The sequence below is a fragment of the Delphinapterus leucas genome, chromosome 6, assembly GCF_059928025.1.
Source record: "Delphinapterus leucas isolate spDelLeu-1000000601 "Yukka" chromosome 6, BTC_Dleu_Yukka2, whole genome shotgun sequence".
Classification (NCBI taxonomy): Eukaryota; Metazoa; Chordata; class Mammalia; order Artiodactyla; family Monodontidae; genus Delphinapterus; species Delphinapterus leucas.
The window spans coordinates 69,594,965-69,619,730 of record NC_143134.1 but is presented as its reverse complement, the minus strand read 5'-3'; the positions used below and the strand labels follow the sequence as shown (position 1 = coordinate 69,619,730).

At 34.1% G+C, this 24,766-nt stretch overlaps 1 protein-coding gene across 4 annotated transcripts in view; it reads left to right on the top strand.

Annotated features, from left to right (window-relative positions):
• JAK2 (Janus kinase 2) overlaps positions 1 to 24,766 on the top strand; it is a 262,654-nt gene that overhangs the window by 220,632 nt on the left and 17,256 nt on the right. For all 4 annotated transcript variants that reach the window (XM_022573637.3, XM_022573638.3, XM_089912527.1 and 1 more), the window contains 16 exons: positions 3,401 to 3,722; positions 4,490 to 4,609; positions 6,494 to 6,651; positions 8,722 to 8,833; positions 10,729 to 10,915; positions 11,597 to 11,724; positions 13,216 to 13,350; positions 14,471 to 14,558; positions 16,140 to 16,267; positions 17,414 to 17,552; positions 18,450 to 18,601; positions 18,750 to 18,900; positions 19,649 to 19,785; positions 22,109 to 22,298; positions 23,917 to 24,041; positions 24,213 to 24,385. In XM_022573637.3, the coding sequence (XP_022429345.1) occupies positions 3,401 to 3,722; positions 4,490 to 4,609; positions 6,494 to 6,651; positions 8,722 to 8,833; positions 10,729 to 10,915; positions 11,597 to 11,724; positions 13,216 to 13,350; positions 14,471 to 14,558; positions 16,140 to 16,267; positions 17,414 to 17,552; positions 18,450 to 18,601; positions 18,750 to 18,900; positions 19,649 to 19,785; positions 22,109 to 22,298; positions 23,917 to 24,041; positions 24,213 to 24,385 (2,445 nt within the window). The remainder of the gene's footprint in view (positions 1 to 3,400; positions 3,723 to 4,489; positions 4,610 to 6,493; positions 6,652 to 8,721; positions 8,834 to 10,728; positions 10,916 to 11,596; positions 11,725 to 13,215; positions 13,351 to 14,470; positions 14,559 to 16,139; positions 16,268 to 17,413; positions 17,553 to 18,449; positions 18,602 to 18,749; positions 18,901 to 19,648; positions 19,786 to 22,108; positions 22,299 to 23,916; positions 24,042 to 24,212; positions 24,386 to 24,766) is intronic.

Below are 24,766 nucleotides of genomic sequence, written 5' to 3'. Positions count from 1 at the left end.
TATTTAAGAAATCATACATTACTGTGGTGTTAGCAAAGGATGTATGTCTGGTCCTTTATTCCAGGGATCAAAGTGGAAAGACTTGTAGTTTGTTATCTTAAACTCTTCTTTTTATGTCCAGATAAGCTTTCAAAGCCTTGTTAAATCAAGTAGCCATTGGTGTTTATGTAAATTGTAATCCAAATTTATTAAGGCTCTTGGTATAACTAAAGTTTTTGACAGAAGTAGATAAAGTAGGAATCATTTGTATTCTGATTGTATTTTTAAACCTTTTCAGTTTTTTTTCCCTACACTTACTGAGGCTCTCCTATATCCTATCAAGACTTTCATTAAATTTTATATATCTGTTTATCTACAAATATATAATTGCCATGAAAAGGAAAGGAGTGTAACTTTTGATGCCTGAAAAATGAGTAGAATTTAGTGGGTAGAGAGAGGTAAGTGATGGAGGTGGAGAGTAGAGGCTCATGGAAGAGGCCTTGTAGCAGAAGGGACCATAGGAAGAATGAAGAGAGTCAGTATGGCTAGAGCTCAAAGAGTTAGTAGGTGATGAGGCAGGGACTAGACTATGTAGAACCTTAGCAACATGTTGATAAGGGTAAGAACACTAAGAAACTATTTAAGAGTATTAAGCAAGGGTAAAAAGATTAGATTTGTGTTTTTAAAAGATCCCCATGACTACACACCAGTGTAGAAAACAAATCAGAGGGTTGGAAGAGAAAATGGAAATGTGGGTCAACCAGAGAGTAAGGCCATTGCAGTAGTTCCTCCAGGAGATGCAGTTGATTGGGTTAATAATGAGAAAAATGGGCAAATTAGAGAAATATTTAGAAGGTAAAATCAAAGGAAAATGGTGATGGATTGAATAGTGGGGGTTGATAGAGAGGTGGTATGAGGGTGATTCCTGAGTTTCTAGGGCTTGTGGAAATAGGGGAACTGTAGTGCTGTGTACTTGGATAGGGAATGCTGTAAGAGGATCTTTCAGGGGAGGACATTAGGGGGACTCATGAGTTTGGTTTGACACATTGTTTGAGGCACTTTTGAGACATCCATATTATAAGGGTAAATTGACTTGACTGTGGAAGATATGGGTCTGGAGCTTAGAGATCTGGGCTACAGCTAGAGATATCACAGTCATTTGCATATAGAGTATCTAGTGCGAAAGAAAGTGTATATAAGAAGAGAAGAGGGCCCATAATTAAGTCTGGAGGAACTCCAACAATTATCACCAGCTAAAGGGGATTGAACCTGTAAAGAAGATTGACGAGTAGCCAAAGAGATGGGAAGAAAATCAGGAAAGCTAAGGGGAGACAGTTTCAAGGAGAGCATGATCAACAGTGTTGGATGCTGCTGAAAAATGACAAGTAAAATGAACAAGGAATTTGGTTTTAGCAACATGGAAGTTTTTCTTGATTTTAGCAAGAGAAGTTTCTACGGAATGATGGAACAGAAGCCAGATTGGGGTGAGTTAAGGAGTAAATGGAAGGAAGGAAAATAGAAATGGCTATATAAACTTTAAAAAGAAGCCAGATAGGCTGTAGCTGGAGGAAGATGAGGGATAAGGAAACTTTACATTTAAGATAGGAAGAACATTAGTATTTTTAAAACTTGTGGATAGAAGAGAAATAATATATAGGGTAAAATTCCCCAGAGGGTGGATATATATTAGAGGAAAAGAGGGGGTATAGGTAAGTACATGTCAAAGGAATGGCTTTAACAGATTTATACCTTATTTATTGTAACAGGTGGGAAGGAGGAGAGAATGAGTGCAGATGTATGAAAGTTTGCTAGCAAGATACTGAGGGAGCTCTGCTTAGAGAAGCTTTTTTTACTTTTTCCCCCTAAGAAAGAGGTGAAGTCATTTGCCGAAAGTGAAGAGAAATGTAGCTGAGGTTTAAGGCAAAAGAAAGGTAGGAGGTTTGAGGATTTTGGAGAGGGTTTGACATAGTTGTGGGACTTGGGAAAATTAATTAAACAGAGAAATGTCATAAAAGTGATGGCAGTGATAAAAGCCTATTTGAAATTGGTGATTACGAATTTATGATGCAACCTATCTACCTTGTCAAATGACTTTCTCCAGCAGCTTTGGCTACTTGAGTACAAAACTGAGAGTTCCTTAAGGGGATTAGGGTAGAGAGGGAAAGGGAGTAAATAAGCAGTGGTATGCAGGTAAATGTTTAACAACCAGTTCTTAAAGAAAAAAAAAAGTCTGATTTGTTTGTAATTTTTGCTGATATCCATGGTTTAAAAACCCTCTCTGTGGCCAGTTTCAGAGTATCAACCTGACATCACTGAATGCGGAATTGAAAAGAGATGAGGAATAGCAAACCTTTTCCACCACTCGGATGTGATAGACATTTATAACCTCAAAAGCATAGATAGTAGCAAAATGTAAAATAAAATTTAAAATGTAAAATAATTAGGAAGTGATGCCTTTTGAGTAATCGTTACCTATATTTTAAATATACTTAATTTGTAAGTTTATTTAAGTTAAATTTTAATGATCACTGTTTAATAATCAGTGCTATTTAACAAATAATCCTTAAAATGTAACAATAATCTCTAAACATTAGCCAGCTCCATCACTCAGGTACGGTAGAATGTGGTAAGTGATATTATGGAATGGTGCACAGAATGCTGTCATACAAAGGGAGTAGCATCTAACGTGGTTATAGAGGTCCAGAAAGGTTTCCTGGATTTGATGATGCTTGAGCTGAGACTTGTAGAATGAGTAAGAGCTAACCAGATAAGAGATGGGTGATGGGAAGAAGGATTAGCATATGTGAAGGCATGGAAATTTAGTATAGTTGTACCTTCAGAAATAAAATGTTTTTCATTTGTGAGACATTGGAGCAGGAGAGAAATAAGTTATCTACCTTCCTTAGGATATTTTACATAGAGATGGAAGTACAAAAGATTCAGAACATTTCCAAATGGAATGTTTTGATTGCAAAGGAATTATTAGGAGTTATTGAAGCTTGCCTGAGAAAAATAATGCATACAAAAGAAGTGTGTTTACCTAATGTATATCAGTAGCATCTAACAAAATGTAACAATTTCCAGAATTCAGATACATTTTAGAGTACAGCCATAAAATGGTATATAAGATAATCAGAGAAAATAAATTTTTAGACTCCAATGTTAACTAGACTATGTCTTCATTTCATTACGGAAGAAAATTAACATCTCTTGCTCTAAAAATTTATGGTGACTCAGAATTTGTAAATGCATTCACATCATCAAACAAAACCTTAAGTTTTTATACTATATGGATGGTGGCTGTGTCACTTTTTTCCATTTGACTGCTGTGCTGTTTACTTATTATGGAGAAAGTTGGTGACTTCTCTTTTAATTTTGTTTTCCAATTTGTTCTGCTCTTGTGTGTGCTCTTTACCCCTAGCTACAAGACATTTTTACCAAAATGTGTTCGAGCAAAGATCCAAGACTATCATATTTTGACAAGGAAGCGAATAAGGTACAGATTTCGCAGATTTATTGAGCAATTCAGCCATTGCAAAGCCACTGCCAGAAACTTGAAACTTAAGTATCTTATAAATCTGGAAACTCTTCAGTCTGCCTTCTACACAGAGCAATTTGAAGTAAAAGAACCTGGAAGAGGTCCTTCAGGTGAGGAGATTTTTGCAACCATTATAATAACTGGAAACGGTGGAATTCAGTGGTCAAGAGGGAAACATAAAGAAAGTGAGACACTGACAGAACAGGTAATCCTCAATGATATGTTCTCATTCTTTGTTAATTTAAGTAGAATGGCAGTAGAAGCAAAGTACTTTTAGTCATTTGAAACACGGTCTTGCACTTCTCTTCTCCCATTGATACAAATGGAAGTTTTTAATAACGTGATGCCAACAAGGTCATACCTTATTGTTCTTAAATGGCATTTTATTAATTTTTTATGACTAAATAATTAGTAATGGTGTTCTTGTAGTTTCACTCTTGAATTCTAAGAGTGATGTTTAAGGTCGTTTTGCTTCCTTTTTTCTTTTTACTATTATTGATAATATGAAGCACAATCATGAAATTTAATTAGTTCGAAAAGATTAATTTTCATTGATTTTATGATGTATACTTGTTAAATAATTTAGTTTTTGTTTGCATTACAAATTTTAAGTTTGTTCATATCTTTGTGGTTCTTAGGATGTTATCTGATATATATATATTTTTATCTTCATTCTTTGGTAAACTTTCAATTTTCTGGCAATGGTTTCTATTAATGTTGATTGGATTGAAGGGTACTATAGCACACTTTAGATTCCTGGCACCCTTTAATGCTCTCATTTTTAAGTGAAAGCAAGATACAGTGTAGTTTTAGGGTTACATTATTGGGGGAGAGAATCCCATTTAATGCTTATCTATTGGTATCAATATTTTTTAAAAAGAATTTGGAATGAAATCTCCTTCATAAGAGTCTTGTTTTAAAATGGCTCCATAAATTCTACCTGTTTTTAATATCAACTGCTCTTAATTACAGGATTTACAGTTATATTGTGATTTTCCTGATATTATTGATGTCAGTATTAAACAAGCAAACCAAGAAGGCTCAAATGAAAGCAGAATTGTAACTATTCATAAGCAAGATGGTAAAAGTCTAGTAAGTTTGCTTTATCATTAATAATGGTTATGTTTTACAGTTGTCAGAAATAAGTATTTCAGAATCTTAATACCAAAGTTACTTTCCAAAGTTATAATAGTTACAAAGTTGTAATACCAAAGTTACAAAGTTACCGTAGGGATGTTGATTATAGTTTTAAATAGAGCTGTAAACATAAACAACAATTTAGTAAGCTTTTTGATTACATCTAGCTTTTTGTATCACTACCAACACTATCTTCCCATAGAGTATCTTGTACATTAATGTATTTTTCAGTCATTTTCATAATTAGCAAAAGCACCAGTTACCTCCTGCCGTCTCCTCCCCCACCCCCAGCCTCAGTTGTGCTAGTTCCCTGTTGTAATGCTCATTCCTCACTACAGTCGACCCTCTGTATCTGTGGGTTCCATATCCAGAGATTCAACCAACCGCAGATTGAAAATATTCAGGAAAAAAAATTCCAGAATGTTCCAAAAAGCAAAACTTGAATTTACTATGTGCAGGCAACTATTTACATAGCATTTACATTGTACTTACAACTATTCATATAGCATTTACATTATATTAGGTATTATAAGTAATCTAGAGATGATTTAAAGTATATGGGAGGATGTAAGTAGGTTTTATGCAGATAATATGTCATTTTATATAAGAGACTTAAGGATCCACGGATTTTGGTATCTGTGGAGGGAGAGATAGATACAGAGGGATGGAGGAACAACTGTATAATCTTTTTTACCAATAGAGATGTACGTAATTCTAGTCATACCACCTCTTTATGTAACAAAATGTAAACCAATCCCAAGTGATCCCTACGCAAACTGTGAGACATGTTTGACTCTAAAAGATTAACCCCTTCTCTTTTTTAAAATAGCTTCAGAGGGAATTCCCTGGCAGTCCATGGTTAGGACTCTGTGCTTCCACTGCTGGGGTCATGGGTTCAATACCTGGTTGGGGAACTAAGATCCCCCATGCTGCATGGCGTAGCCAAAAAAAAATAATAAAATAAAACAGAATAGCTTCAGACATCCCATGTACTTTAATTGAAAGGGAAGAAATGAATTCCTTTATACTCTGCTCTTAAATTGCTTATTTTTCTGGCTCTGTTTTCTTTCTAACTCAGATATTTCTTGTGCTTGGGGCTTAAACGTCATATTAATGTTATTTGTTTATTTAACTTAAGTATCTATATGACTTACCTACCAGGCCATTTCAGGGTTTTATGACCAAAATTATAAAACTTGCAACTCACTTTCATCAGCATGCCTTCCTTTTCTTAGGTATTAATCCTTTGTTGTACAGGTTTGCAGTTTGCCAAGTCTTTTAACATTGTTTATGGTATCTTTTATAGTACCTATTTTTATGGCCTATTTGTGTTAGTTAGATACCTTTTATAGTTCAGATACCTCACACAGTTCTCTCCTTATTATAATTTTTGATATAAGTCCATACTCTGTGTTCTCATTGTGACTAAATATTGCTGAGCCAAGCATTATATCGTGATCACATGTCCATTCTTGTACATACAACTTTTTGTTTTTCTGGGAGTTGATCATACCTTCAACTTTTTTCAGTATTTCTAATTAATACAAACTTTTATATCAGATTAGATAGATTTATAATTAAGATGACTAGCACATTTGTCTAATGGGTGAATTGGAAAATACAATAAAATTATGGGTGTAGAGTGAACTATAACTAGAAAGGCATGATAAACTCATATTTGAGAGGGTCTTAAATATCAGACACAAGAATTTGTAATTCACTTTGGGTAATTGGGAACCTTAAAAGACATTTGAGCAATTTAGAAGAAAACTAATTTAGAAGAATTATCTAACAACATGGAGTGAAAATAATTTTCTTCTTTTTCTTTTCTCCTCTTAGGAGATTGAACTTAGGTCATTAAGAGAAGCTTTGTCTTTTGTGTCATTAATTGATGGATATTACAGGTTAACTGCAGATGCACATCATTATCTTTGTAAAGAAGTAGCACCTCCAATGGTGCTTGAAAATATACAAAGCAACTGTCATGGCCCAATTTCGTGAGTAATACAGACTTTAAAAGTAAAATTTTTTTAAAGTAAATGAGGTATTTACATAGAAGAGTTTACACAACAGAATGATATACCTAGGTTTAGGAAGTTTAGGAAAGAAATATTATCTTAATCTGACGGAAATTGTTTTTCTTTTAATGAAAGCCTATTTCCAATCAGACTACATAATAATTAGAATTATTTAGAATATAACTTACCATCTGTATCCCAATCTATAATACTAACTTGCTGTATAAGTTTGATATTTAGTTCCCTAGGTGTGTTTAATTAATTCTTCAGTGTTAATTTTTTTTAAAACCTTCCAATTTATGTTTCATTAATTTGGAAATACTGCAGAGGAGCCACAGTGCAAAATTTGATAATCATCATTATTTTTGGATAATCCATCTCCTTCTACTGAAAGCTTTGAACACAAAATGTATATGATGTCCATATTTCTAGACTAGCTCTGTGCAGTATGTTCCACGTTGATGAAAATGAAAATGTTCTATATCTGTGCTGTTTAATAATTGCTGCCAGCCACATGTGGCTATTTAGTATTTAAAATGTGGCTAGTGCAACTAAGGAACTGAATTTTTAATTTAATTTAATTTTAATAACTTTACATTTACAGTTGACCCTTAAACAACACAAGGTGTTAATCCACATATAATTTATAGTCCATCCTCTGTATCAGTGGTTCCTCTGCATCCTTGGATTCAAACAACCACAGACTGTGCAGTACTGTAGTATTTACTATTGAAAAATATCTGCGAATAAGTGGACCCTCGCAGTTCAAACCCACGTTGTTCAAGGGTCAACTGTAAATAGCTTCATGTGGCTACTAGCTACCGTGTTGATACACACAGTTGTAAACCTTTACTTTAACACTGATAAAGCCAGCTATCATGCACAACATCTATTTACCCCAAGTCCTAGTTATCTTTCAGCCAGGATGTGCTTTATGATTGGCACCAGGTCTGAAGGACTTGAGCAGAAGAAACAATCTGGGATTTTGAGCATACGTTTTTTACCTTAACCTGTCCTTAACTATTTGAGAAATCATGTCCTGACTGGTATTTAAGACTGATTTGGCCTATACCTAATGTCTGTTTAAGAAGTACGGTTGATATGAAAAAGTTGCACTACTTGAACATTCTATAATTTACATATTCAGTATTTTTAAAACTCCTACATCCATTCATTCATTATCCATTCATTCATTATCCATCCATCCATTCTTTCATTTATTTGTAGAACATTTACTGAGTACCTAATATGCACCAGTCACTGGTTTAGGTATGAGAAATACAGTGATAAGTGAAACAGATAACTCTTGCTTTCATGTAGATTGCATTTCTTTCAAGATGTGCAGCTTCAGTTAAACATGTAGCAAATTTTAAAAATTTGTAGTCTTTGTTGCTTGCCATGGGTCTTCTATTAGACTTTGGTATTATATTAAATATTAAAGATGCACAAATTTTTATATTAGCAATTGCTGTGGTAGAAGAGACATGAGTGTTTTATGACATATTGTTTGTATAGTTTATGGGTTTTTTTTGTGGTACGCGGGCCTCTCACTGTTGTGGCCTCTCCCGCTGTGGAGCACAGGCTCTGGACACGCAGGCTCAGTGGACATGGCTCACGGGCCCAGCCGCTCCACGGCATGTGGGATCTTCCCAGACTGGGGCACGAACCCGTGTCCCCTGCATCGGCAGGCGGACTCTCAACCACTGCGACACCAGGGAAGCCTGAGATTATGGTTTTTAAAATACTAAATTTGAAATCAGAAGGCAGAAAATTCATATGAATGAATTGTTCTTTGTGATTTTGTATGTCTTATAATACCTTTTGTTTTTAAAGCAATATAATTGCCCCTTGAATCGGTTTGAATTTATTGCAAAATAGCTTGGTACTTTAATATTTTCCCTTGTAAGATTATTGATAAAAATATAAAGTAGAGGAGACTTCTAAAAATTCTGAGAGTTTTAGATTTGACCTTCGACTTTTAGATGACATTTTGGTCATAATGTCATGGTTCTTGCTACATTATCATGCAAATTACTTCTTTACCTTCAGAATGGATTTTGCCATCAGTAAATTGAAGAAAACTGGTAATCAGACTGGACTCTATGTACTTCGATGCAGTCCTAAGGACTTTAATAAATATTTTCTGACTTTTGCTGTTGAGGTTAGTATGTCACACTAATTAATGGTAACATCTTTATTTAGTGCATATAATTTCCCTTTTGTAATATCTACCATATTTCCTTTTTAATACTCAAATGATGGCTTTGGATATGATAACTAGCAATTAAGTAAACTTAATTTACCTCAGCTATTCTTCATAAACAAGATATAATTTCTAGGACTTATGTTAAAAATTATTTGTAATATCTTACTATCTTCTGGAATTTGTTTTTTTGATGTTTGGGTGTTACCAGTGTGTTAACTTTCATCAAGTCTCTTGAAGTCTCTTTTTTCACAAAAATGCATATCTTTACCAAAACATGTAGAACTAAATAAATCAGAAGTAAACTTTCCTTTTACAGATAATGGTTATAGGATTAGAGTGAAATAATAGGGTAATAACAAAGAAAGAGACATTATTGCACTTTTAACTAGTGGTTTTCCAATATTAAGAATAATGATCTACAATGTATGTTTTAAATGTAAAACTGCAAGGAAATCTCACTGTTAATACAGATCATTTTGGATCTCAGCTAAGATTGTTTACTATCCAAAATTATCTAAAAAGATACTATCACTTATAAGGCAGTTTCATGGTATAAATCTTGAGAAACTTTGTAGCTGCTTACAAAATTTATCTTTTTAAAATTAGAGAATGTAAGGATTGTGTTATTAATTTTTATAAAAAGCAGTCATCTTATAGTTAGCATATGTAAAGTGGAGTAATTGTCCATAAATACAATACATAAAGTAGGTTGCTCCATGACTTTAACGTTGTAAAATACTGATAATCTATCCTAATTTCACAGTATCTTTACTGTCATATATGACAGTCTATTATATTCAATTATCATATCAAAATGCATATATTTTTTATATTTACTGTATTTGCCCAGCATAATATGAGGGCTAAATATCAGGGAGTCTATGCTATAACCCTGCTTCAAGAAATTTATCTTTTGGAAAAACAAAAATAAAGTATACCAGAAAATACTAAATCGAGTATTGTTTATTACCCAGTATATCCAGTATAAGCAAATATTGACAATAAGAGAAGGGATTACAATTATTAATAAAGGTCCTCTGGAGTAGGAAGCACTTGAGACTGACTGGAGATAATGAGTCAATTTTATAAAAATGGTTCTAAGTCGGTTGAATATGTTTATAAGAAGCAGTTCAAAAAATAGATGGTTGAGCAAGTTCATAATAGAGCACATAAGACAAACATCGAAAAACTGAAAAATATTAAAATTGCCATATTAGACATCATTAACAAATACAGTAGAGGCACAATAGGTAGTCACCTTTGCTTATGGGATGGGGTCAGAGTTAGGGAGGGCTTCACAGAAAAAGTGGAAATTGAACTGAGTTTTAAGGATTGAATAAAAAGTACATTGCTCAAAAGGAAAGGATGTACATTCTGTAGAGAGACAGCACATACAGTTATCAAGGCATGAAACGGCATGGCATTTGCTTGAAAAATTTTAGGTCACCTAATGTAGCTACAGCGTGGGTTGTATGTTGAGAGTGGCAGGAGTTGAGGTTGGGGATGGAGGCAGAAACCAGCTTATGGAAGGCCTTATATGCTAAAATAGTTTTAGACTTTATTCTGTAAATGGTGGAATGCTGTTAAGGATGGTATTATTATTGTTTATTATTATTGCTTTCTTCCTTGCCTTTCAATAAAATAACTTTTAAGCCATTTCTGTAGGCTAGGCAGTTGTAATTAGATGCCTTTTTGAGGAACCAAACACCTCTCTCACCTTATGCTGGTAATCATGGTTCAAATGTCTAAATGTTCTTTTGGTTGTTTTGTGATATCATTTTTGTCACAGTAATCACTATTATGTCCGTTGTGATTTTTCCTTCCCTCTCTTTATAATTAAACTTACATAGAGAGAAAACGTCATTGAATATAAGCACTGTTTGATTACAAAAAATGAGAATGGAGAATACAACCTCACTGGTACTAAGAAGAACTTCAGTAATCTTAAAGATCTTTTGAATTGCTATCAGATGGAAACTGTTCGCTCAGACAGTATAATTTTCCAGTTTACTAAATGCTGTCCCCCAAAGCCAAAAGGTAAAATAGATTTCTAGTTATTTTTAAAATATTGGCCATGGATGGTGTATATGGTGGGAGCTATTTTCAGCATGTTGATTTCAAAAGAAATAGGAAAGAAGAAGCTCCAAAAACAAATTAATTTTTTCCTGATATGTTGTACAGGCATCCTCTAATAGAATTGTTCAGTTTGGTTTATGTTTTCTAGAAGTGACTTAAAGTTTTGTAATTCTAAAATGTACTTAAAAAAAATAATTTCATGGTATCAATAAGTCACTTATTTATTGAACTGAAAGACCTCAGTACCAAATTCTCATATGTTATTCTAAGTAAAAACTTTCAGATTCTTTTAGAATTTTAATTTCTTTTAAATTATCTTTTAAAATAAAAATAAGGTTGGAAATCCTTTAAAGTAACAGGCATATTAAAATTATTATTAAAATTCCTGAAAAATTATACTAGTTAAGGAAGGGATTATAATTTTGAATATATAAAATAACTGTTTAGAGTACATCAAAGTTCAGTGAATAAACTCCTAAAATAATTTTCTATGAAAAAAAATGAACAATAAGAGGCTGTTAAGCATTTCTTGTATATGGAACACATTTTATTTTATCCCTTTGGAGCAATTTATATCCTCAGTGTGTTTTGATTTTATATATATATATTTTTTTCATTCATTCTATCCTTTTTTTTAAACAGATAAATCAAACCTTCTAGTCTTCAGAACCAATGGTATTTCTGATGTACCAACCTCACCAACATTACAGAGGCATAATAATGTGAACCAAATGGTGTTCCACAAAATCAGAAATGAAGATTTGATATTTGTAAGTCATTAGATGCTGATTATTGTCTTTTTATCTTTTTAAAACAACAACTGTTTTCTTCATTTTCTAACCCACATTACATTCATATGACATTTGGAACTCTTTTATTATAACCTATGTTATAAAAATTTTATAGCAGTTCACATATTTTTATTTCTTGTGAAAATGTGATACTGAACTTAAGTTAATTATTTTAAGAATGGAATTGTATTCTCTTTTCAGGAATTAAAAAATTTTTTAATAAATTAAAAATTAAAAGTCTTCCTCTAAAAAAGTATTTTAATTCTCAAGCTCTCAGAAAGTAAGGGAAGTTCAAAGAAGGTACTGAAAACAAAGTAGTACATAAGAGCTGATGTTTGGCCACAGAACATTTTGGGGGATCAGGATTACCAGGACCCTCACGTAAATACATCCTCAGTGAAAAATATTTGGATTGTGAAAAATTCACCTGCTAGCAAAAAGAGAAGAGTGTTGTATGTTTTAGTTGAGCTCTTAGTTATGAAAAAGTTTGTCCTGAGAATTTGTAATTATAAACTTTTGAGTTTGGCTTTCTTTATATCACCTGCATGGTTTGAGAAACCCTAAGCCAATAAATTAAATTAACAAGTGGTATTCCCCTAGTAACACCCTGTGGTGGTTGGCAGAGCAAATATAAAATCTTTTTGGAAGAATATACTCTTAATCTAGGCCACCGAAGATTCCCAGTTAAAATGACTCCAAACATGAGCTTTTAATTGTAAATTTTAAAACATACAGAGAAATAATCCCAGATTAAGCAAGAGTCAGAAGACCGACAAATATCAAATTATACTTCAAGAGCTTCATATAATAGACTTTTCAGATAGAGATTATAAAATACATATATATGTGTGTGTGTGTGTGTGTGTGTGTATGTATATATATATATATATGTTTAAAAATAAAAAAGGAGTTGAAAACATGGGAAAAACCAAGACATCAAAACAGCCCAGAAAGATTTGGGTGGGGGGAGTATAGAAATGAAAAATACACTCATTGACATTAAAAAAATGAACAAATTAAAAAGCAGTTACTCATAGTTGAAGAGAAAACTAGTGAATTGAAAGTTAGATCTGAAAATTATTCAAAGGCAGCAGAGAGGGAGAAAGAAATGGAAGTTATGAAACAGAACTTAAGGGACATGGAGAGTAGAATGAGAAAAACCAACTAATGTCTGAGTTCCTTAAGGAGACAATAGATAGAATTATCCAGAATTATAAAGATATGAATCCTTATGTGAGTAACAAGAAGCAGAGAGTTGCCAGGTAACCTGACTAACGTTACAAAACTAATAGTAATAGATTGCAAGCAGCCCTGCTGAATTCAGAGTGCAGTCTTTCAACAATTATTCTGTAAAGGTATGCAAGAAGTACTAGTGGAATTTTTAAGACTGTTTGTCATTGAACATATTTCCTTATTCCCACTTCTTTCTCCATCTTTATTCATTCTTTCTTTCCATTTTTTCTGTTAAAGCATGAAAGCCTTGGCCAAGGAACTTTTACCAAAATTTTTAAAGGTGTAAGAAGAGAAGTAGGAGACTATGGTCAACTGCATGAAACAGAAGTTCTTTTAAAAGTTCTGGATAAAGCACATAGAAACTATTCAGAGGTTTGTATATTGCTTTTGTAGTTCATGTAGTTTATGATATTTAAAGATATGCTCTCATATGTACACAACACATTCATGTATGCAGCTTTTCAAAATTGTAATTTTTATAAGTATACATGTCAAGAACCTTTCTGAGGATGTATTCTGGTGGGTCTAAAAAAATATGGAATTATTTCATAATAACTAATTTCTAAACTAAATATTAAGCATTGTGTTATGTGTATTATTACATCTTTGTATATACTAAAGCAGTGGCTTTTAAATTTGGCTCCCCAGAGCTTCATGGGTTCCACACGTTTCCTCTATAATTTCGCCTACTTAAAAAAAGTTTGAAAGGCAGTGTACGTGAGGAGCACTCTAGGTGAAATGTTGTTACCTCTGGGCATCATCCAAAGATGCTAGCCAGCAGAAACCCAGCTGCCAGTTGCCAAAGTCCTTAGTATAGTAAGATATCACCAAACATGATGTAACAAACGTTTATGATACTTAAAATGTCTTAAAGGATATTAGTAGAAGATAATGTGAAACATAGAAGCCGAAGAGTTGTTCTAATCCAGAACACCACAGTGTTGGTGATTGTGATCTTCAACAGCCATACCCAGAAGTTCAAGGCAAAGTTTAGTTGAGTTAGAGTGATGTTAATACCATGCCAGTTTCCTGACATAGTTGTTACACTATTTTATCTGCACAGCGATCATTCTTAATTTTTTAGGAAGTGTTACTTGAAGCTCCCATCCATTTACTGCAGTCCCACATCACTGTCTTTGGTGTCTGTCTCTGTTCGTACCTCTGTTCTCTATTCTAGGTGCTATGGGTCTAAGCCTGTTAATCTTGCATCATTCATGTTGCTCTGTACCAACCACTATTGTTCTTTCACATTGCTGTCTGCTTGAACCAAGCTTTACTCAAGGTTTTCCTGAGAATGAATTGTAACATCAAGGTTGATGGCAGTTGTAACTCCATCTGAAGGGACCAAAGCGCATTGTAACCTTATCTATAGTCCTGCTAATAGGAGAAAGTGCATTTCTCTTATGGCAGAGAGAATCTTGCTGAACTATGAATGCTTTTAGACACAAAAAATAATTCTTTTGCATCTTTTGTATATTTTTCTTTTCCTTAGTCTTTCTTTGAAGCAGCAAGCATGATGAGCCAGCTTTCTCACAAACATCTGGTTTTAAATTATGGAGTATGTGTCTGTGGAGAGGAGAGTAAGTAAAACGACTGGCTTCCTTATGTTAATGTTATGCCTTTCTCAGAACATCCATTTTTATTTATATAGAAAATTCAATTTCAGGATAATAGATATCAATATAAACTATAACAGGAATTAAATATTGTTGAAACCAAAAACACTGTGGAACTGTTCAGTTATATCTTCTTATAAAGGAAACCAATGAATGAAATTAAAATGCAGTAAACAGTTTAATATGGCTTATGTTAAAATGCCAGAACAGCACAGTATTATAGTAAACAAAAACAACCTTTTCTGTTAACCATAGCAATACAGATTATGGCTGGTTCAACATAACATTGTAATAACTGGCCATTTCAGTACAGATCTCTTTGAAATTATTAAGACAAAGCATATAAATGTTAGATTGAATTGTAATGGAACTGACTGAAATGATTGGATGTTGATATAGGTATAATTTATGGCTAAATTTAAACTGTTCATAAAAACTCTCAAAAGTTTACATTCAGAAATTACTCATGTAATTAATTTCCCATTTTCCATTAGTAATGTGATTAAATATGCATCCATACTTATATAACATTTTTTCATGTTTTTGAAAATTGATAGTCTTTTCAGAGGCAGTGGTTTTCAAATCTGTTCTGTAGAGGTATCTCAGGGGACTGATAAAATGGGAGTAAATCTAAATGCAGAGTGGAGAGTTCTGCCTCTCACCGCCAGCTAAAGTGGTTCTGTATTTCTCTTTTTTATTTATTGATGTTTCCCGTAAATTTTCATCTAGGGGAAAAAAAGAATATACTTCTTTACAAAGTTTGAAAACAATGTTTTAGAGCAAATAATCCCAGATCTTACATTTGCTTTTATACTTATTTCATTGATTCTGTGATACATTTTTTTCACATTAAAAATATCTGAAATTAGGAAGTGTGATATAATTGATGGTATTTCATAATTTAATTGGCAATTTTTAAAATTTTATGACACATAATAATGGGACATATGACAGTCAGTGGTATCTGTGAAATATAGTAGGTCTTACATGCCACATAAAAAAGTTTTACTAAGCCCTTGCTCATTGTAACTCTTAGATCTTTTTTTTGACACTTGCCCTGATGTAAATTTCCCTGCAGTCAGTTCTTTATTATTGACATGTTGACTGTTCTCCAAATTAACTATAGGCATAAAAACTTTCATAACATTTGTTTTAGTTACCCAGCAAGGTCCAAAGGTAGTTTTGTCACCAAAAGTTGTTGTATATCATATGAAAACTAATTTTAATATTAGATGAAGCGGAATCACAATTTGGGATTCGATCTACATACATCTACATATTATTATACATAATGTACAATTATATATAATATTGTTTATATGTAATTGTTTAGACTTTACCTCTTTCTGTTGTGAATGAACTAAAACCCCAATATACATTTTATATAGCTGTTAACCTTTCTTTAAATTAGTGAATTTTACATAGCTTAATCTCTTTACCTATAATATCACATATAACTATAAATATAATTATAAAAGTTTAAAATTATATATATTTTACTGTACAGTACTTGAGCCTTATTATTATCATTATATTTTAATGCAGATATTCTGGTTCAGGAGTTTGTAAAATTTGGATCACTAGATATATATCTGAAAAAGAATAAAAATTCTATAAATATATTATGGAAACTTGAAGTGGCTAAACAGCTGGCATGGGCCATGCATTTTCTAGTAAGTAATTATTATATTCTTTTGTCAACTTACTGTTTTAGATTATGAAGCAATGTGAAAGGATCTTGATGTGGGACCAAGAAATAAATCTGTAAATGGATGCTGAGTCATTTAAAATAATCTCTGTTAGTTGATGAAAGGGATTATTTTAGGCGTATATTTATGTGAAATCAATTTTGAAAGAAATAGTTTTGTCATCCCATCAATCTCTTAGAACTGCTGATAGTCTGTAGTTTGTGTATCTTGGCTTCAGAGAATTTAACGAAAAATTATCAAAAAAATGTTGTGCTAACTATGAATAGCAAAAAATCCCTGCGGAAAATACCTTGTTATGGTATTTGTGGGTAATTGGACATTATGTCCATTGAGAAAGCAGTTTTGCCAGAGAAGCAGAATACCAGAGGGCCAGCTAGTGATCAGATCCTTAAGAATGCACCTACTGAACAGAAACAGTATTTCTTGCTGTTAACTACCACCTACAAATATATACTATTTAAAATCTCAGCTTAATAAAGTGAACTGGCATTAAGTAGTTTTAAAAAGTATTCGTGGGACTTCCCTGGTGGCGCAGTGGTTGAGAACCCGCCTGCCAATGCAGGGAACATGGGTTCGATCCCTGGTCCAGGAAGACCCCACATGCCCTGCGGAGCAGCTAAGCCCATGCCACACAACTACTGAGCCTGCGCTCTAGAGCCCGCGAGCCACAACTACTGAGCCCACGTGCCACAACTACTGAAACCTGTGCGCCTAGAGCCTGTGCTCTGCAACAAGAGAAGCCACCGCAATGAGAAGCCCACTCACTGCAATGAAGAGTAGCCCCCGCTCGCCGCAACTAGAGAAAAGCCTGCGCACAGCAACGAAGACCCAACGCAGCCAAAAATAAATAATAAATAAATAAATAAATTTTTTTTAAAGTATTTGTTTCTTCGTGGGTATAGAGCATTGTTTCACTTAAAATGTAAAACACAAAGCACGGTGATGCCGTAAAATTTCGTTTTATTTTCTCAAAGTGTGCCTCCAATTAATGTTTATTAATACTGTTTTCTTATTTTTACTTTTTAAATCCATTTTGGGGTCTTGGACATATTAAGTGCTCAAATTGTTTGTGGATTAATATTTGAATGTATATGCATTTAACTTTAATAGGAAGAAAAAACCCTTATTCATGGGAATGTGTGCACCAAAAATATTCTTCTTATCAGAGAAGAAGACAGGAAGACAGGAAATCCTCCTTTCATCAAACTTAGTGATCCTGGCATTAGTATTACAGTTTTGCCAAAGGACAGTAAGTTCTACAGGGATCGAATTTAACTTTATTAAGCTTTGCTTAGAAAGAGGCATAAAGATCAGGCTGTTAATTTTTCTCAAATTCTATTTTATTGACATGTTCTTGATTAATAATAAAATTTAGTTACCATTTTTAGCAATCTAAATTAAGTTATAGTTACATCCTAGTCTCTGTTTCTCCTTTCTTATAAGCATGTTTCTATGTACTGTAAGATGATTTTTTTAAAACAGTGTTAATCCCTAATTATATATGGAATATTGGATTTTATCCAGTTTTATTGTGAAATTTTTAAATATCATTCTTTGAGCCACAAGTAAATTCTTCTAAATTTTTCTTCCCTTTAGTCGTTAAATAAAAATTTGAGAAGATATATTATCAAGTTTGAATTTTTTATTTAGTTTAATTATTCAGCTAATTATGATTTCTTAAAACTTTTGTGTTGATAACCTTCTCCTTAACACAATTAATTAAAGTAAAAAATTCAGTCAGATAATTGAGAGGCATTTTTTTGATCCAAATAGTGTTGTAATTGTATTTCATTACATTAGCTAATTTCTCTAATTGTATGTCTAAAGTTAGAATCCAAATTGATCAACTTTTGTACACTGATGCATGGTTTCCTATTTCAGCCAGTAGTACTTAAACTTGGTGCCTTTATATGAAGTGAAGACAGAGACTATAGGGCAGAAAATGTTATAGGATCTTAGTTAGATCTGATACTCAGGGGGACTTTACCCTTTGGAATGGGATGTGAAGAAAGAGAATATATATTCATATGGTGAAGGAGAAAGGACTCTGTACTCTCTTAATTATACAGCAAAAATTATTAACATATATAAGAATTGTTTAATTGTGGGAACTCTTTAACCATACTTTGTTCCTATCATTTGAAAGTTCTGCAGGAGAGAATACCATGGGTACCACCTGAATGCATTGAAAATCCTAAAAATCTAAATTTGGCAACAGACAAATGGAGTTTTGGTACCACTTTGTGGGAAATCTGCAGTGGAGGAGATAAGCCCCTGAGTGCTTTGGATTCTCAAAGAGTAAGTTCATGTAAACGGTGAAGTTGGAATTACCTTGTGATCCCTGATATTTTTTGCACATGATTTGATATTCTTTAGCCCATTTTATGTAAAAAAGGTTGATACGGCATTTATAATTTATTATCAACATGTGGTTCTTTAATTATAGAAACTACAGTTTTATGAAAATAGGCACCAGCTTCCTGCACCAAAGTGGACAGAATTAGCAAATCTTATTCATAATTGTATGGATTACGAACCAGATTTTAGACCTTCTTTCAGAGCCATCATACGAGATCTTAATAGTTTGTTTACTCCAGGTACGTATTGATGGAGCAATCTTAATGAGTCTCCAGCTATCTTTCTATCTTTGTTATATTTAATAAATCCTTACTAATTTTGTAATCCCCTCTGGAAAGTTCCCTGATATCTTTTTGACCCTCTTAATTTCTTACGTTCATTTGACTTTTCCTACTTTATACATTTTCTGGTCTCACTGATTGTGAAGTATTTCCATTTTTAAAAAAGGCTTTTTCCCTTTTAATAACCTCATTTTAGTTTGCCAGTTAATGAGTAGTAAACTATAGAAGTTTATTTGACTTATTTGACTTTTTAAAAACAATTCTTTTGTTTTTTTTAACTAGTTCTCATATATTCTGTAATTGATTAATTTTGTAAACATGAAGTAGATTTGTTTTTCCTCTCCTCCTTTAAAATACATAGCTAAGTATACATGTGTCTGACCTATAAGTATTTCCTGTTCCAATACTATTATCTCTTCTCACCACAAAAATCGGCATATAATCTTACTTTATAACTATTAAAACTACCTATTTTGGAAAGTATTCATTTATCCTTTGCAAAAATCTTTACTGAAAACATGTTAGATTATGGGTTATAATTCAAGGCTTCCATTAACATAATCAAAACTATTAGAGTTGCCCTGTATTGATTTGTATTTAGTATTTCTAACTCATTCTGATTATTTTGGTCAGCTTGAATATGTATTATCTTAACCTAGAGAATGGATTTGCCAGGTTATGGTAGAAATATTCTTTATTTCTCCAGATTACGAACTATTAACAGAAAATGACATGTTACCTAATATGAGAATAGGTGCCCTAGGGTTTTCTGGTGCTTTTGAAGACCGAGACCCTACACAATTTGAAGAGAGACACTTGAAATTTCTACAGCAACTTGGCAAGGTAAGATGTTAGAAGATTTTTAAATAGTTGAAATATAATCGTAAAACATTTTATTTAGGGAAAAAAAGGCTTAAGAGATTCTCTAAAGTTCACTTTCCACAAAATTTTAAAGACTGTTTGTATAACCAACAAGGATCTACTCTATACCACAGGGAACTCTGCTCAATATTATGTAACAACCTAAATGGGAAAATAATTTGAAAAAGAACAGATACATGTATATGTATAACTTTACTCTACACCTGAATCACTGAATCTACACCTGAATCACTGAATCTACACCTGAATCACTGAATCTACACCTGAATCACTTTACTCTACACCTGAAACTAACAAACATTGTTAATCAACTATACTCCAATATAAAATAAAAAGTTTAAAAAAAGTGTTTGTAGAAAAAAGGTTTAGTTGTCAGATGTTGAAGAAATGCTGTGTTAAATAAACAGCTGTCTTTACTGAAGAACTTCTCAGAACCTTTAACATGTACTGTGCATTGAACATTTTCAAGAGATGGATAAATTAGGCAGTATTTTCCCCAATTAATTTGACCATGAGACTCTTGGTAGAGGGCGCTTTGGTTATGAGATACAGAAAGGAACAATTAATTAAGCCTTTCCACCGATGTCCTTTTTCAGTCATCTCAGAGAGAAATAATTAATCTGCTTGTTCAGAGTCTAGATGTTGACTGGACCATGTTTACTAGCAGACAGTCTCTCCCTGCTGAAAGGTCACACAGTCATGCATAGCCTACATATTTTAAGTAAGACCAAGAAAACCTTAGTTCTTAGCAGGTCCAATCATAGTGGTAAATCCCTCTTTCTTCCTCTAAGCTTGCTAGTATAGGGCTCTGTACCATGTAGCTTTATGAACTGGATTTTGGCTTGGATGTATTATGAAGGCCTCACTTAGGTATTGAATCTAAACTAAATGTTCTGATCCAGCTTTACCAGAGCTAAACATTGGGTGTTATATTATGTATTGGCTTAGTTATATTAATACTTTGCTGTCATTCCTGGTTTGTAAAATAGTCTCGGGAATGTTTCAAAGTATGTAGCAATGACAAAAAAAAAGTATGTATTTGGGTGTATTAGTTATCTGTTGCTGTGCAACAGATCACCCTGAAACGTAACAGCTGAAAACAAAAAAGCATTTATTATCACACAGGTTAGGTGAGTCAGGAATCTGGGAGTAACTTAGCTGGGTGGTTATAGCTCACGGTCTCTCACTAGACTGTAATCAAGGTGTCATCCAGGTCTTGCAGTCTTCTCTGAAGGCTTGACTAGGGGAAGGCTTACTTCCAAGCTTACCACGTGGCTATTGACAAGGCCTCAGAATATCTGCTTCCAAGCTCACTTACACGGGCCTCTCCACAGGCTGCCTCACAACACGGGAGCTGAGAGCAAATACCCAAGATCGAAGCCATTGTGTTTTCATATCCTAATCTCAGGAGTGGCATCTTATCACTCCTGCCATATTCTGTTCATTAAAAATGAGTTAATAAATCCAGCCTACACTCAAGGGGAGGGGATTTTAAAAGAGCTTGAATATCAGAATGTAGAGAACATTGGGAGATAATCACAGAAGCTGCCAACCACACAGGCTGACCTTGGCTTAAACAGCAGACATTTATTTCTCATAATTCTAGAGGCTGAAAAGTCTAAGATCAGGGTTCCAGTAGGGTTCAGTTTCTGATGAGGGCTCTTTTCTTGGCTTGCACATGACCACCTTCTCACTGTGTCCTTATATGGCAGAGAGAACTGGTGTCTCTTCCTCTTCTTATAAAGGCACCAGCCCTATTGGATGAAGGACTCACCCTTATGACCTTATTTAATCTTTATCACCTCTTCACAGTTTTATCTCCAAATACACTCACATTCAGGGTTAGAGCTTTATCATATGAATTTGGGGGGATGGGCATGGACATATTCAGTCTGTAACATACCCTTATTCCATATAGCTCACTGACAGTGACATCAAAGGCTATATTGTGAAGAAGAAAAGTTCTTCCTGGAAGTTAGTGATAGAAATTTAGGAATTCCCTGGCATGTCCCTTGGCTTATCTTAAAAATTAATGTTAATGATTTGTTTAAATGCTTTTTTGAAGTTTTTATATTTCAGCCTGTAATTCCTTTTGAAGAAATTAAATATTTAAGTTTACTACTCACCTATTGAAATATTATCTCCTTTTCTTGTTCTGAAAGTTGTTTAATGTGAGTTTTGAGATACATCTTCTAGCTGCTGAAAATTGCCTGTATAATCAGAATTTATTAGTACTTTTTCTAGAAAACTTGTGATTTCTATCTTAATGTGATGTATTATTTAGGGTAATTTTGGCAGTGTGGAGATGTGCCGGTATGACCCTCTACAAGACAACACTGGAGAGGTGGTGGCTGTGAAGAAGCTCCAGCACAGTACTGAAGAGCACCTCAGAGACTTTGAAAGGGAAATTGAAATCCTTAAATCCTTGCAACATGACAACATTGTAAAGTACAAGGGAGTGTGCTACAGTGCTGGTATGTTGCCCATTGATACCTTTTTTGAACTCAGGGTATGTCTTTGACATCCTGGGTAATATTGTAGAAACTTATAATGCCTCCAGATCTGGACTTAAAATATTCCAGTACCCAGAGAAAGAAGCATTCTGTATGACTGGAGATTGTACTTGGTGTTAGGAAGTCCTTGACTACTTGATTGATCATTCTCTTCACTGAGGATGGTGGTTACCATTCTTGCTTAAACTTACCAAGGGAATGTCATTTTTAAAGAAAGAAATTTTCTGTGAAAATATTATTTTTTTAAATTAGATGCTTTTTATTCAGTATAGATGAAGAGAAAGGAAGTTTTCTCATCAGCTTATTTTGGTTTGCATAATGGGTTACAGAAGATTAAAACATAACTATTTTTAAAACTTCTATTCACATCTTCTTGATTCAAAAAGTCATTGTTCTTGGGCTTCCCTGGTGGCGCAGTGGTTGAGAGTCCGCCTGCCGATGCAAGGGACACGGGTTCGTGCCCCGGTCCGGGAAGATACCACATGCCGTGGAGCGGCTGGGCCCGTGAGCCATGGCCGCTGAGCCTGCATGTCCAGAGCATGTGCTCCGCAATGGGAGAGGCCACAACAGCGAGAGGCCCGCGTACTGCAAAAAAAAAAAAAAAAAGTCATTGTTCTTAACTACTACATCACCTTTAATTTTATAATCAGGTTTTGTCATCTTAGACTCAGATTTTTTTTTTTTATTAATAACTCCAGGACTTCCCTGATGGCACAGTGGTTGAGAATCCACCTGCCAGTGCAGGGGACATGGGTTCGATACCTGGTCCAGGATGATCCCACATGCTGCGGAGCACCTAAACCCGTTTACCACAACTACTGAGCCTGTGCTTTAGAGTCCGTGAGCCACAACTACTGAGCCCACACACCACAACTACTGAAGCCTGCACACCTAAAGCCCGTGCTCCACAACAAGAGAAGCCACCGCAGTGAGAAGCCCATGCACTGCAACAAAGAGTAGCCCCCGCTCACTGCAACTAGAGAAAGCCCCTACGCAGCAGTGAAGACCCAACGCAGCCAAAAAAATAAAAAACCTCCAGTCATGCTTTATTACTATTATTTTTTTTTTTTTAGGTTGCACTGGGTATTAGTTGCAGCTCCAGGGCTCCTTATTTGTGGCACACAGGCTCCTTAGTTGTGGCATGCTAACTCTTAGTTGCAGCATGCATATGGGATCTAGTTCCCTGACCAGGGATCAAACCCGGGCCCCCTGCATTGGGAGTGTGGAATCTTATCCAGTGCACCACAAGGGAAGTCTCTTAGATTTTATATATCTTTTAAGTCTTTTTTTTTTTTTTGCGGTACGCGGGCCTCTCACTGTTGTGGCCTCTCCTGTTGCGGAGCACAGGCTCCGGACGCGCAGGCTCAGCGGCCATGGCTCACGGGCCCAGCCGCTCCGCAGCATGTGGGATCTTCCCGGACCGGGGCACGAACCCATGTCCCCTGCATCGGCAGGCGGACTCTCAACCACTGCGCCACCAGGGAAGCCCTTTAAGTCATTTTTATACAGTTTTTTTCTAATAGTTCATCAGTAAAGTATAGCAGAGTAAAACGTTATGTTCTCATTTTTGTGTTAATAGGCCGGCGTAATCTAAGATTAATTATGGAATATTTACCATATGGAAGTTTACGAGACTATCTCCAAAAACATAAAGAACGGATAGATCATAAAAAACTTCTTCAGTACACATCTCAGATATGCAAGGTACCTAATATCCTGGCTGTTTGTTGTACATGAAGAGAATATGTTGAAGTAATTATTAAGAAATCCTCTAAGGTTTTTCTTAGATAATTAAGGGAGTAGAAAGATACAAGACTATTTAAATTGTTTATGTTTATAAAGCTAGCTGAAAGAAAAATGTTATTTTATTCATAGGGTATGGAGTATCTTGGTACAAAAAGGTATATCCACAGGGATCTGGCAACGAGGAATATATTGGTGGAGAATGAAAACAGAGTTAAAATAGGAGATTTTGGCTTAACCAAAGTGTTGCCACAAGGCAAAGAATACTACAAAGTGAAAGAACCTGGTGAAAGTCCCATATTCTGGTGAGTCTATTTTAGTACAGTAAAATGAAGTTTTGGAGCACAAACTTCAAACTTTATTTTTACTATTAATAGTTTGTCATTTATATATTTAGAGTAATAATCAATGAAGTTATTTCCTATGTTTTCCTCTGGGAATTTTATGGTTTTAGGTCATACATTCAAGTCTTTAATCTATTTTGAGTTAATTTTTGTATGTGGTATAAAATAGTGGTCTAATTTCATTCTTTTGCACATGTTTGTCCAGTTTTCCCAACACCCTTTATTGAAGAGACTGTCCTTTCTCCATTGTATGTTCTTTGCTCCTTTATTATAATTTAATTGTCCATATATATATGGGTTTGTTTCTGGGCTCTCAATTCTGTTTGGTTGATCTGTTGTCTG